Raw genomic sequence first — 15,629 nt, forward strand, 5'->3', positions numbered from 1 at the left:
ATAACAGCAATAGGCGTGGATTTTAAAGGGAAGTTTTGTCAGGGACTTTAACAACAATAGGCGTGGATTTTAAAGCGAATTTTTCTTAGGGACTTTAACAGCAATAGGCGTGAATTTTAAAACGATTTTTTCTCAGAGACTAACAGCAGTAGGAGTGGACTTTAAAATGATTTTTTCTCAGGAACTATAACAGCAATAGGCGTGGATTTTAAAAGGATTTTTTCTCAAGGACTATAACAGCAATAGGCATGGATTTTAAAAGGATTTTTTCTCAGAGACTAACAGCAATAGGCGTGGATTTTAAAAGGATTTTTTCTCAGGGACTATAACAACAACAGGCTTGGATTTTAAAAGGATTTTTTCTCAGGGACTATAGCAGCAATTAGAGTGGATTTTAAAAGGATTTTTTCTCAGAGACTAACAGCATTAGGCGTGGATTTTAAAAGGATTTTTTCTCAGGGACTATAACAGCAACAGGCTTGGATTTTAAAAGGATTTTTTCTCAGGGACTATAACAGCAACAGGCTTGGATTTTAAAAGGATTTGTTTCTCAGGGACTATAACAGCAATAGGCGTGGATTTTAAAAGGATTTTTTCTCAGGGACTATAACAGCAACAGGCTTGGATTTTAAAAGGATTTTTTCTCAGGGACTATAACAGCAACAGGCTTGGATTTTAAAAGGATTTTTTCTCAGAGCCTAACAGCAATAGGCGTGGATTTTAAAAGGATTTTTTCTCAGGGACTATAACAGCAACAGGCTTGGATTTTAAAAGGATTTTTTCTCAGGGACTATAACAGCAACAGGCTTGGATTTTAAAAGGATTTTTTCTCAGAGCCTAACAGCAATAGGCGTGGATTTTAAAAGGATTTTTTCTCAGGGACTATAACAGCAACAGGCTTGGATTTTAAAAGGATTTTTTCTCAGGGACTATAACAGCAACAGGCTTGGATTTTAAAAGGATTTGTTTCTCAGGGACTATAACAGCAATAGGCGTGGATTTTAAAAGGATTTTTTCTCAGAGACTAACAGCAATAGGCGTGGATTTTAAAAGGATTTTTTCTCAGGGACTATAACAGCAACAGGCTTGGATTTTAAAAGGATTTTTTCTCAGAGCCTAACAGCAATAGGCGTGGATTTTAAAAGGATTTTTTCTCAGGGACTATAACAGCAACAGGCTTGGATTTTAAAAGGATTTTTTCTCAGGGAATATAACAGCAATAGGCGTGGATTTTAAAAGGAAGTTTTCTCAGGGACTATAGCAGCAATTAGAGTGGATTTTAAAAGGATTTTTTCTCAGGGACTATAACAGCAATTAGAGTGGATTTTAAAAGGAATTTTTCTCAGGGACTATAACAGCAATAGGCGTGGATTTTAAAAGGAAGTTTTCTCAGGGAATATAGCAGCAATTAGAGTGGATTTTAAAAGGAAGTTTTCTCAAGGACTATAACAGCAATTAGAGTGGATTTTAAAAGGAATTTTTTTTTCAGGGACTATAACAGCAATCAGAGTGGATTTCTAAAGGAAGTTTTCTCAGGGACTATAGCAGCAATTAGAGTGGATTTTAAAAGGAAGTTTTCTCAAGGACTATAACAGCAATTAGAGTGGATTTTAAAAGGAATTTTTTTTCAGGGACTATAACAGCAATCAGAGTGGATTTTTAAAGGAATTTTTCTCAGGGACTATAACAGCAATAGGTGTGGATTTTAAAAAGAATATTTTTGGAGGGCTATATAGGCAATAGGTGTGGATTTTAAAAGGAAGTTTTCACAGGGACTATAACAGCAATAGGCGTGGATTTTGAAAAAAGTATTTTGAAGGTTTTTTTGCAAAATAGTCAGGCTTTTTTTTTTGTATTTTAAACGTCCAGCCTGAATTTTTTTTTCGTTTACGCTACTTCTGTAAATTATACATACATTGTTCTTCCCATTCGATTTGTAGCTGTAGCTGCACCATAAAGATGTATCCGTAGTCAGGTAGATATAACAGATCTTTCGATGTTTATTCATGTCAATAAATTCAATCTGGATTTTAATTAAATTCAACAATTAGAACTAAAATATGATGCTGTCTTGTTTTGCATTCAATTGAATAATCGAATACCAATGATCTTTGTTCATGAAAATAATTAAAACACATTTTTGGTATATTTTCTAAGACGTTTTTAATATCGATTATATAAACTTAACATTAACATTTTATAAACAATTTTTTTTTTCAAATCATTCTATAAATAAATTATCTTAATTTCGTTTGACGATTTTTAAAATCCTAATTATCGTTTTTTTACAGTATATTTAGTATCTAAAAACTTTTGAAGGCTTTGGATAGCTGTAACCACTTTTGACGGGCACTGGTGAGGATGCCGCAGGTTTTGGTGATTGGAAGGGTTTTTCTGGTTTGGGATAATTGTAGCCCTTTTCTTTGGTTGGAACTGGAGCAGAGGCAGCTGGTCTTGGATTGTTATAAGTTTCCTTTTTGGCGGGAGAAGGGAATGGTTTTGATGGTTGGGGATAATTATAGCCTTTTTGTTTTGCTGGAACTGGAGATGAGGCGGAAGGTTTTGGATTGTTGTAACTTTCCTTTTTAACTGCTGCGGCTGGTTTGTAATTGTTATAAGTTTCTTTCTTAGTTGGAGCGGGGAATTGTTTTTCGGGTTTGGGATAACTATAGCCTTTTTCCTTAACTGCTACAGGTGATGAGGCGGCTGGTTTGGGATTATTGTAACTTTGTTTTACTGGAACTGGTGAGGAAGCGGATGGTTTGGGGTTATTATAGCTTGGCTGTTTAGCTGGAGCCGGGAATTGTTTTTCGGGTTTTGGATAACTGTAACCCTTTTGTTTTACTGGTACAGGTGATGAGGCGGCTGGTTTGGGATTAGAGTAACTTTGTTTTACTGGAACTGGCGATGAAGCAGCTGGCTTGGGGTTATTATAGCTTGGCTGTTTAGCTGGAGCCGGGAATTGTTTTTCGGGCTTTGGATAGCTATAACCCTTTTGTTTGGCCGGAACAGGGGATGATGCAGCTGGCTTGGGATAACTGTAACCTGCACTGTCTGCAGTTACTGCGGCAATCGCAACCACCAATATAATAAGAAATTTCTAAACAATACACCAAAGTAAAACGTCACTTATTTAGTTGCATTACAGTTAAACACATTTGTTGTCCATTGCTTACCATTTTGAAGAAGCTATCACTTCTAGCCTACCGACTTGTTTTATTGGGCAAAATATAGTAACAGCTTTCAATAGACCAATGTATCTATTTATATGAAATCATTTGAGAAGAGAGGTGATAATAGCTGTTTATTTTTTTTAATTCTAACAAAAAAAAAAAAAAAATTGTCATAACAAAAAATTAATAGTCCAGCTTCTATAGAGAATTATAGATTATTTTTGAAGCTTCCTGATCCCTTTCACCGCACTGATTACTTCATCTGCACTTTGAAATGAGGCAAAAATTCTGGTTTTTTGTTTTGTTTGCATCAGTACGCATATTAGTTCTTAATCTATTTGCTTTCATTTAAGAACTTGTGTGTGGGTAACTTAGACCAGTTTTTCTCAGACGATGGTTTCGTTTCAATAATAATATTATATTGTCTAAATTTGTTTGTGATCATCCAAATTGCATTTTTTCGTTTTGTTTTCTGCTTTATTTGGAAATTTTGTCCCCTTAATTTGGATTATTTTGTTATGGGAGGCTAAATCCATTGTTATCTTTCGATATAAGTCCAATCAACTTTTGAGATATGAGATATTCCAGAAAGAACATCTTGTGTTGGAGTCGTGAGATCTCTACTGCATTGTACATTTTTAAAACATTGTGAAATGAATGTAGGGTACAATAATTTGGCCAGCTCGTTAGCAGTAATAATTTTACTGGTTTATTGTGTATTCATTATTAATAATTAGTAACAACATGTTTATAGATACAACCTGAAATATTGATTAGGTGACAGATAATATATAAGTACGAATAAATTAATAATAAAAAATTGCACTCGTAAATATACGTTTTAATATAAAATTTAAGCACTAACGGCAATGTAATAACTAATATTATGATTTAATTAATATTATTTTGTAATTTGAATAATATACTTACACACTATAATCCAAATTTTCAAGATTTCAGCTCTATTCATTCTATAAACATGAATTGTACGAAATTAAGTACCACACTTTTCTTATACCTTTTCCGATAGGATGGATTTCTAGAACCGAAGAATAGCAAAAGTTATATTTATGATGTTTCAAAATTCTGGGTTTATTCTTTGAATCATTTTCACCAATTGGACGTGACTTTGTACTATTTACTTCATACTCCTATTGAACGAATATCAAAAATAAAATGTTATCTTAACTATACACCTCTAGCGAAGCTCATATCAAATTTTAAGACTCTATATTTTACCACAGTTACCCTGCAAATATTCCTCTTCCCTATTTCAACCCTACATTATAATCTATTCGTTCACTCAACATAAGCTGAACTAAATTTGATACCATTTAGAACTTTTCGAACATTTCACATCTCCAAGTCAAATTTCTAAATCTAAATCTCTCACCATTTTGTACTTTTCGTAAGTATATTAGATAATTTTTCAAAGCAACAATAACAATTTAGTATTAGTCGTACACTTTTAGTATAAATTTCCAAAACCTCTGATTATTGTCTTTCCTTCATGTCATATTATTCAATTAGTCCAAGTGTTAGTGTTAGTCCAGAAGGCATTCACATAGAAAGAATGCCTTCTGGAATTTTGTACCGTGGATGGCGTTCTCGCTTATTTAGTGTTGCTATTTTCATCATGTATTAATTAGAATATTATATTCTCCTATTTTATAAGAAATCGTACAGCTGAACTTAACACGCTCGTTAGGCAATATTGTCGTTTGAAGACCTGACGAGATTGGACGTCCAGAGAGGAGGAAATTTGGAGATCCTCATATACGTGACAACATAAGTATATATAGGTCCACATTTTGGAATATCCGTGGTTAAGAGAAGTCCTAGTCCTAGGTCGTCCTAGGGTTGTGTGCATTTTCTGCAATTTGAAGATCTTGGAGGAATTTTCTATAAATGATGGCTGTAATTTGACAATTCGGTTTTTCGAAGGGTAAAATACCTCCTAGATGAAAATTGTTTATATAGGTATATGTTTCATATAAATCTCAAATACAGTCGGAATCGTCGACAGTAATAGTCCCGCCCCATTACAGCTATTTTAATGTTTTATTCGCATTTTCGTATTGAGGTTTCTGAAATTTATCATTTAAGGTTATACGGGAATAAAGGTCGGAAAATGTCCAATATAAGTTCAAATGTAACTATGTCATTACACCCTAAACAGCTATCTTGTGAGGGTGAATTGAGCCTAAAGAGATGTTTGTCAATATTTTTAAAAATCGGTACTGGTTTATAGTTTCGTCCCATATATAGTTTCGTCCGATGTTATGTAAATTGCGCACCAAAGTCCCTATATATCTTTCGATTTGCATAAAATTTGGCATAATGTCTGCCAAATTTCGTGAAAATCGGCCCAGATTTATATATAGCTCCTATATATAGTTTCGTCCGATTTCATGTAAATGGTGCACCAAAGTCCCTATATATCTTTCGATTTGTACGAAATTTGGCATGGCATACTGAATTGAACCTGGTGTTATGTCTGCCAAGTTTCGTGGAAATCGGTTTAGATTTATATATAGCTCATATATATATTTTCGTCCGATTTAAGGTAAATGGTGCACCAAAATTCCTATATATCTCTCGATTTGCACGAAATTTGGCACAGCGTAATGAATTAAGCCTAGAATGATGTGTGTTAACTTTCGTGAAAATCGGTTCAGATTTGGATATAGCTCCAATATATAGTTTCTTCCGATTTAAGGTAAATGGCGCACCAAAGTCCCTATATGTCATTCGATTTGCTCGAAATTTGACATAGATTACTGAATTAGGTCCAGAATGATGTGTGCTAAGTTTCAAGAAAATCGGTTCAGATTTAGATACAACTCCCATATATAGTTTTGCCCGATTTTATGTAAATGGTGCACCAAAGACCCTATATATCTTCCGATTTGCACGAAATTTGGCTTAGGTTACTGAATTAAGTGCAGAATGATGTGTGTTAAATTTCGTGAAAATCGGTTCCTATATATCCTTCGAGTAAGTAAATGAAGAACTCAAGATGTGACCGAATGCAAAAAACATATTGAAATAAGTGTAACCTAACATGTGACAAGTTTCGATGAAATTGGTTTAGATTTCGATATTTTGATTTAAAATTATTTACATAATTTTGTCCCATTGTAAGAAGCAACTCTATATCTGATCAAAATTTAGTATATGTTGCAGAATGACATGTTTAATTTCATGTTAATGGTCCTTCAAAAATGCAACGTCTTTTAGGATTCCATCTGATGAATATACCCAAAGTGGTGAAGGGTATCATATAGTCGGCCCCCACCGACCTTACTGTTTTTTTTTTCCTGTAAATGGACGTAAATGATCTTATTGAGTAAATGTTCACTCCCAAACATGATTGAGAAAAGATGTCACAGTAAAAAAATAGGAGCTGTTGACTTATAAACGGTCAAGACTGTGCTAGAATCGCGAAATATTGCACTGGGTCGTTATATGCATCCACAGAAAGTTGTAGTTCAGTGGTAGTTGTGTGGGGTATAATATGTTTAGCCCGTCCGACTATACTGCTCTTTGAGTAAAAAAATCTTCCTTCCAAAAAGTATCAATATTATTAATATTAATTATAATATTATTAATTTCTAACCGAATATTCTCATCAAAGTGGTTATAATTTGGCATATCGTATTCCTGGTGAATAGAAAACTTCTTTGCAGAAATTAATGAATAAAAGTTAATGTTTTAATACACACCACGTGGTGGAGGGTATAACAAGTTCGGACCAGCCGAACTAAATGACATTTTTACTTTTTTAACATTTTCGCCAAAACTGTGGAATTGCTCATATGTCTAAAACTAGTTCCACCATTTAGCCGTATGACAATTTTAGTCACAATAGAATTATGACAATAATATAAATATTATTCCATTACTAAAATGGAAACAAAGAAAGTAATAATTTATCGTTATTTTGAACACCCACAATAGATAAAAAATTCTCTTTTTCTCTACACAAAATTATTGAAAACGAAAGTTAGAAATGTTAAAAGATTTCGTTGGTACTTTTCATTCTGAACAGAAAAATAATTCCTACGCTGTATAGATTAAACTACAGACAACTAAGCAGGTTGGTGATCAAATGAAGACACGCCAAAATTAATATGCATGCATAAGCACATTATGTCTATTGATAAATAAATCTTAAATATGCGATCGCATATAAAATCAAGTATAGTTTTATGTACACATACCAGTTTCAAACTATTTCACAAAGATTTATATGTTTCAAGTCTGCAGCAGCTGTCGTCTGCAAACCGACGACATTCCAAATGACAAGTTCTCTTAGTTTGAAATATAAAAGCATTCGCATGAAGACAAATGACATTTTGTTTAAAACTATTCGAACATTTATATCAGACCACATGGTTAGTATGGCGCTAAGTTTGTTAATAAATTATTAAATGTCCATATTTTGTCGCTCTAATATTACAGAAGCTCATAGTGTTTTGCATAATTTTAATAATGACTGCCACCGCAGAAGAATTCCGTGTCAATAATGCATATTTGCCGCCATATGCTGACAGTCCGCCTATTTACAGAGATACCAGCTATGACATACAGCTACTGCCCCCTCCGGTCACATATCAAATACATCATGTCAATTATCCAGTTCAAAGTGTGGGAGTTGGTTTGCAGCAGTATGGGACAATTCCGTTTGCATCCTATGATACACAATCTACAGCTAGTTCTTGTTACTTACAACCTATAATGATTCTCTTGGTTACTTTGATGATGGTTTTGAGGTAGAATGCTGGTACTTTACAACAAGGAGCTGGATTTTAATCACGCTGTAAATGCATGCAGTTTTATCCTACATCAGCAATTGAGAACAGGCTGTTTGATTTGCAGTTCTGCAGATTGTTGGTATGGTTCAAAAATATTGAGAGAGAAGCATTGGTTTATGTAATATATTATATGCCAACATATGAATATGAAATAAACATCTTTAACGACTAGGGTCCATTTCATATGGACCACTTTATTTTTGAGTTTCACATGGGTGGCATACTTGCATTTTTATTTAATTATTTAATATTATGAAAATGTTGCCATACAAAAACATTTATGCAAATAAATCCCCAATATAAATATCAGGCTATCCTCAGGGGCATCGTGTGTGAAAGTTTATATATTCTTGACCAGAATAAGTCTATGTCATTTAGCTATGACCGTCTGCTTGAATAAAGACGGACATATGTTTGATATTGAAAATGGGAACCACAAATATTCGGCATTTTAACGCTTTTGCTCACGTTTTTCAACATAATCAGCCGTTCTGAAAGGCTGACATTCATATATAAAAAACCAGTGACGGAGCAGTATAGTCGGACGGGGCCGACCATACGATACCCTACACAGCTACCACGGAAATCGAAGTTTCTGTGGATGTTTATTCCGAGCCTGGGCAATATTTCGTGATATTTGCACCCTCTTGCGATTAGAGGTAAACAGCACCTCTTCCATACACTGACATATCTTCCGAATATTACGAGTATTCAGTACAGCTATTGTCCAGATTCCTTTCACCGTGGGTTGTGTTGTAATGTTCGGCTTTCATTTGTGGTCTATAGATCGACTCGAAAATACCACAAAAAATTAAGTTTTCGGTCCACTTCATTCCAAAATTATTATCTGATCACCACTGACAATTATAGGCGTTATCCTTGACCATAATTGGAACCTCATGGAACATTTCAAAGCGATCAGCGCTATAGTTCCGCTCTCTAGAGTGATAATGGGTTACTAAATAATATACGAATACGGAGATAACTTTAAATATTTAGGTGTAACTCCCACATGCGAGCACATACAACAATATAATTGGTATTACCTTAAAGGTCAACCACTCCTCTTGGATATAAATCAACTTCTCGGGTCTATGTCCTTCAGGGGTAAATATATACGCTATAGAATACAAATTTTGTAATTTTTCACACAAAAGTCAGGGTCCATTTGACCAGCTAAATATTGACCAATCTTTGTAAAAAAAAATGTTCGGTCCATTATTGCGGCCTCTTGTGTGACAAAAATTAAGTATTTGGTACATTTCATCCCCTAAATATTAACCGATCTTTACCAAAAGCTATAGGGGTCTTCATTGGCCAGAACCCGTCTTACATGCAAAAATTCGTGAAGATTGGTCCAAAACTGTGGCCTGTATCGTGTTTACAAATTATAATGGACAGACGGATTTACGGACACACATGTCAGATCGACTCAGCTAGTCGAGATACGTGTATACTTAAAGGTGGGTCCAATATTTCGCTGCGTTACAAACTTTTATGGCTGCACAAAGCTATAATACCCTGACAACATAGTTGTGTAGGGTATAAAAATGTAAAATATAGGTGCATGTTTTTACATAGCCCCTATGTAGTGGTAATGTCCTAATATGACTATGTTGAAGGATTGTTTGCATTTACCCATTGTATTGAAAATTCCGTGATATGGAGTGTAAAACACATTTTTTTCTAAAAATTGTCTATATAGATGATGATTAGATAGACCCATGGTTCCTTTTGAGAATATGCATTGAATCACTTTCTGAGTCGATTTATGTATGTCCGTCTGTCTGTCCGTCAATGTATTTTTGTGAACAAAGTACAAGTCGCATTTATGATCCGATTTGTATGAAATTTGGCTCATGTCACTTATTTAGCCCATGGACGAACCCTATTGAAATTGGAGAAAATCGGTTCAGTTTCAGATATAGCTCCCATATATAGTTTAGTCCGATTTTATGTAAATGGTGCACCAAAATCCCAATATTGGTCCAATTGAGACAAAATTTTGCAAAGAGCACTGAATTACGTCTAGGTTAATATATACAAAGTTTCGTTGAAATTGGTTCAGAGTTGGATAAAGCTCCCATATATAGTTTCACCCGATTTTATGTAAATGGAGCACCATACTGCCAATATTGGTCCGATTGAGAGAAAATGTTGCACAGAGTACTGAATTAGGTCCAGATTGATGTATGCCAAGTTTTGTTGAAATCGGTTCAGAATTAGATATAGCTCCCATATATAGTTTCGACTGATTTTATCTAAATGGTGCACCAAACTCCCAATATTGGTACGATTAAGACAAAATTTTACACAAATTTTTGTCTGATTGGCACAAAAATTTTACACAGTCCACTGAATTGGGTTCAAATTTATATATGCGAAGTTTTGTTGGAATGGGTTCAGATTTAGATATAGCTTCTATATATAGGGTCTTCCGATTTTATTTAAATTGTGAACCGTACTGTCAATGTTTGTCCGATTGACACATTATGCACAGCGTCCTGAAATTACTGCAGGTTAACATCCGTGATGTTTTGTTGGAATCGGTTCGGATTTAGATATAGGTCCCATATACAGTTTCCTCTGATTTTATGTAAATGACCACCGAGGAGTCTATATTTGTTCTATATTCACGAAATTTAGCAGCGGGTAAGGAATTTACTATAGAATGTTTTGTTTAAGTTTGAAATCGGTTCACATTTAAATGTAGCTCACATATATACTTTAGTCCTATTTTATGTAAATGGTGCACCAGGATCTATGGTGCACCATTTGCACGATATTTTGTTGTTAAAATCAGTTCAGCTCCCTCATATATTTTTGTCCGATTTATGTAAATGGTGCAAATTGAAGATCCTATGTCTGTTCACTTTACATATATTTTTGTTCCCGATTTTATGATTTTACTATTTTCTTCGATATCATAAAGGAAAAAGGTGTTATCGTAGTAAAAAGTAGCAGATTCTTGCAATACGGGAACAGACCAATTGTGTATTGGATTGAAGACGTTTCAGGTGTAGATGTAGCTTCCACATATAACTTCATCCGATTTCATCAAAACGATGTACCAAGTAACTAAAGTTTGTCTGCTTAGGACGAATTAGTGCACAACGTAGATCAACGTGTGTTGGATTTTGTGTCGAGATATATTTTGGATTGCTCAAATACGTCCTTTTATATATAGATCTGGCTTTCCTTTTCATTGCAAAACTTAGATCATCAACTCGAAAGACTATAAATAATCACTTAAAAAATTACTTTCAAATGATCACTGCCCTTAAAAGGGAAAATTCAAATAACAAAAATTAATTTCCAAAACGGTCCTCGGAGCAACACAAAAACCATGTGTGAGCCATCAACACACTTCCAAAACGGTTGCGCAAAAAACATGTGTATACCATGGAAGAAATTGTTTTGATAATTTATCCATCGCTACAACAAAAATCAGCTTTGAAAAGTACTGTTCCTAGAATGAAGACAAATGTCGAACTTTGACAAAATTTGAATTTAATTCGCATATGCAAGTTTCTCATCAGGGAGGAAAAAATACAAGTTATCAACATACGACCTCTGTAAAGCCACATAGCCCAATATGCCTGATGAGACGCTTAACCAACGGCGAAACGCGTCGCATAATGGTGGGTACGTAGGTTCTTCTCCTGGCTTTCCTTTTTATTGCAAAACTTAGATCATCAATCACTTAAAAAATTACTTTCAAATGACTGCCCTTACAAGGCAAAATTCAAATAACGATCTTATACATATTTTGTTCGATGATTGACACTCAATTTTTCATAAATTTCAGATTGGTATGTTTATGGATTGTTTTAATTTAGTTAAAATATCTGTGAACTCCACGCAGTTAATTTCTTCCTATTCCATTTCAATGATCCTCGAAAGATGCTATGTTAATTCTATCTAAAGGATATTGTACATATGAGCATCTCTTGTATATATCCAAAGTGGTGAAGGGTATCATATAGTCGGCCCCGTCCAACTTTTAAACTTTCCTTGCTGCTTTTGATCCGACGGATATCAAACTTATACGAACCCATTTTAAAGATGATGACTAACTAATCAATTTTGCATTGATCTTTAGTTCTGCCGATAGGTGCAGTGAAGCGTTTGAAACTATTTGCAAACTTGATTTTTTGAAATATTTCATTAAACTTGAATGAATTATAATCCGTCGCAATAGAAAAGCATATATTTGAACGATACACGAGAAAATGTTGAAAAACAGGATTTTGCCTTCAATCGCACGAATGTGAAATATGTTTTCGTGTGTGTACAGCAAACATAAGGTCTCATCAATAAGTCAAATCAATTCAGTACAAATAGTTTTGTGAACTATAAAGTATAAATTATATAATTAAATTTCAATGCAGGCTGTGGCTGCTTTGATAATTTAGAATGGTTAGTATTCTCTATAATAAATAAATTAAAATAATTATTTATATAATTATTTGTTAGTTTTTCTTTCTCTTTAGGCTTTTACAGAGAATTGTGACTGCTTACTTAGCATGGTATTCAGTTGTTGAAAATAATCCAAATGAAATCGCAATAGGAAATAATATACCTAACTACATATCATATGTACCACATCTATCACAAGGAAATGGTGTTAATCCAGTAATTCATACCAATCCACAAATTTTAACACCAACTGCTATCAACACACCTGCAGCTGTAAATTTACTTCACATTAGATATGGCATACCAATTCCAAACAATCAAATTATATCTCAACATCCTTTGATTTCTCCATTGCAATATAATGCCCTAGTTGGTCTCCAGTATGCGTCAACAGTATATGCACCATCAATGCCCTACTCAACTGGGGAACCAATTAATCTCGTTGATATTTCTAATAGAAATGCTGTAATAACACCCTTTGTTGCAGGCAATGGTGTAGATTATATTCAACCACATTTCGTTCCAAATCAGCCTGCTCAAATTGTAGTCAACACAAATTCTCCAGGAGGATATGCAGCGTCACAACCATTCGGCGTTATTTCAAACTATATTGGCACACCTTCAAATGCAGCTGTTATTCTATCCAATACCCAACACTACATTCATGGAATTCCTTCACAACAATTTAATTACAACACATATGGGCCGGCAACTATATTCCAACATCCATCTGTACTTCCAGTAAAATATATCAACAATGGAGCCCCAAGTCCAACATTAATTTTCCATCATCCAATTTATCATCAAATGTCGCCATCACATGTTGTATATAGGATACCATCAAGTGGACTGTATCAGCAGCCAAGAATAAATCAGTCAAAAAGTTAAGTTATTTTTTGATATCATTAAAATAGAACGAACTAAATGCTTTTGTGATCACAAACCATGCAAATAAATATAGAGTCATTCTTATCCTATAATTTACTATGGAATAAAACATTTAAATGCGATTGTTTTAATTGTCAAATAGTAAATTCATGCGACAGTCACGAAATCCTTTTTTGACATAAACCCTATTTAAAGTTTTGAGATGCGCATTACCACCGCCGGATCGTTCAGCCCTAAATAGGGCATTGATAAGGATATGCCCTTTGAACAAATAAAAATACATTGAGCGGATCAATACCAACACCATTACCGCTGAACTTAAACTTCTTCCCGCGATGATGCACATGGAGTATAACTTGCATGGATTGATTAGAGTTGGGTAGTTCCGGAACGAACTAGTTCATTGCAACTATTCCGAGAAAGGAACGATCGGAACTAGTTCTAGCTCTTTTATTAATACAGTTCCTTTTTCTGATATCGTTCCTTTATTCACATATTCTTCATTCGTTCGTATTTCGAATTGTGTAAATAGTTATTTTTTTTTTATTCCAGTAATGAGATTATTTGAGCTTGAGGTCTTTTTATACCCTCCACCATAGTATGGAGGGTATATTAATTTTGTTTTTCCGTTTGTAACTCATCGAAATAATCATTTCCAACCCTATAAAGTATATATATTCTTGATCAGCGTAAAATTCTACGACGATCTAAGCATGTCCGTCTGTCCGTCTGTTGTAATCACTCTAGCGTCTAAAATTTTGCATAGAGTCGTCTTTTGTCTGCAGGCAGGTCAAGTTCGAAGATGGGATATATCAGTCCACGTTTAGGCATAGCTCCCATATAAGGGTACCCCCCAATTTTCCGTATTTTGGGGTTCATCAGCGCGTTTTTCAACCAAATTCGCTGAAATTTGGTATATTGAGTTGCTATTGGGTACCCAATTTCTCCACCAAAAATTACACATATAGGACCATTTTTTCTGGTAGCCCCCATATAACGATACACTCTAATTTTCAGTATTTTGATGGTTTTGATCGTAGTTTTCAACCGAATTGGATGTAATTTAGTACATTGAGTTCTTATTGGGTAGCAAATCTCTCCACTAAAAATTATAAACATAGGTCCATTTTTCCTGGTGGCCCAAATATAAGGGTACCCCCCAAATGTCGGTATTTTGGGGTTCTTCAAAGCGTTTTTCAACCGAATTCGCTGAAATTTGGTACATTTGGTTCTTATTGGGTGACAAATATCTCCACCAAAATTATAAATATAGGTCCAATTTTTCTAGTTTTTTCTATAAGGGTATCCCCAATTTTCGCTATTTTGAGGTTCTTGAGCACGTTTTTCAACCGAATTCGCTGAAATTTGGTATTTTGTAGTCGTATATGGTAACAATTTTCCCTACAAAAAATTATTAATATGCACCCCCTTTTTTGGGTAGTCCCCATATAACCCCCTTTTTATATTAAAATAGTTATGCAATTTGTTCCGCGTGTTGGATTTGGTTCTAAGACTCTGTTGTAATCATATCACCTGCGGAGGATATCGAGATAAAAAACTAGAACGTAAGGTTCGATAATGAACTATATATGAACTATAACCCGTATTTAGACCTAGCCCCTGTGTGGGAGGTACCAGAAGGAGTGTACCGATAATTCCCATCTTCGAACTTGAACTAAGTTTGCAAGAAATAATAAGATGGCTAAAGTTTGGATGAAATCAATATTTTCTGGAACAAATTTGGTCCAAAGAAACATGGGTCTAGAACCATTTTAACCGTGCCATACATTATCCATACATTTTTAATGGACAATTATACCCTCAATTGTCCATTTAAAAATTTCTGAAATTTGTTTTATAGTTAACATTGCGGTTTACATAGACGGTTTGTGAAAATGTCGATATAGGTCCACTTTTTGGTATTTTCCCTATATTTTCATTTCAAGTACCTGTCAGTGTATCTATGGCGGAGGGTATCCAAAGTTCGGCCCGGCCGAACTTAACGCTATTTCACTTGTTTTAAATTAGTTTTTTTGTTTTAAATATTTTTTTTTACTATATGGATCAAAGGAACTATATGGATCAAAGGAACTATATGGAGTAAAGGAACTATATTCGTCACATCGGGAATTACAAAAACGGCTTCATGGAAGATCTTTCGTAAATCACTTTTCTGCTTCCATTCATTTTCAATGTCAAAAAATGCACGATATCCGTATATTATTTGTCTTCAACTTTATTGGTCTGATTTTAAAGTTTCGGCCTCGATATTGAACGCCAATTGCTTGTAATATTGAATTTAGATCTGAAGTTATTCTTTGCGGTCAAAAGT

The 15,629-nt window shown here is 34.3% G+C and overlaps 1 protein-coding gene across 1 annotated transcript; it reads right to left on the bottom strand.

Annotated features, from left to right (window-relative positions):
* Window positions 1-2,296: 2,296 nt before the first annotated feature.
* Window positions 2,297-3,179, bottom strand: LOC133325719 (uncharacterized). Its single transcript, XM_061534441.1, has 2 exons — window positions 3,147-3,179; window positions 2,297-3,100 (listed from the first exon to the last, which is right to left on the bottom strand). The coding sequence occupies exons 1-2, from the start codon at window positions 3,177-3,179 to the stop codon at window positions 2,297-2,299; spliced, it is 837 nt and encodes a 278-aa protein (XP_061390425.1).
* Window positions 3,180-15,629: the final 12,450 nt, after the last annotated feature.

This window comes from Musca vetustissima, unplaced genomic scaffold (genome assembly GCF_032173495.1).
Source record: "Musca vetustissima isolate MV318-11 ecotype Yass unplaced genomic scaffold, APGP_CSIRO_Mvet_v1 utg3185, whole genome shotgun sequence".
NCBI lineage: Eukaryota > Metazoa > Arthropoda > Insecta > Diptera > Muscidae > Musca > Musca vetustissima.

Excerpts from the sequence above, each read along its gene's own strand:
- LOC133325719 (XM_061534441.1), bottom strand. The coding sequence starts at position 3,179 with ATGGTAAGCAATGGACAACAAATGTGTTTAACT. Across the intron at positions 3,101-3,146 it reads GACAACAAATGTGTTTAACT|AAATTTCTTATTATATTGGT; the intron begins GTAATGCAACTA and ends TGTATTGTTTAG.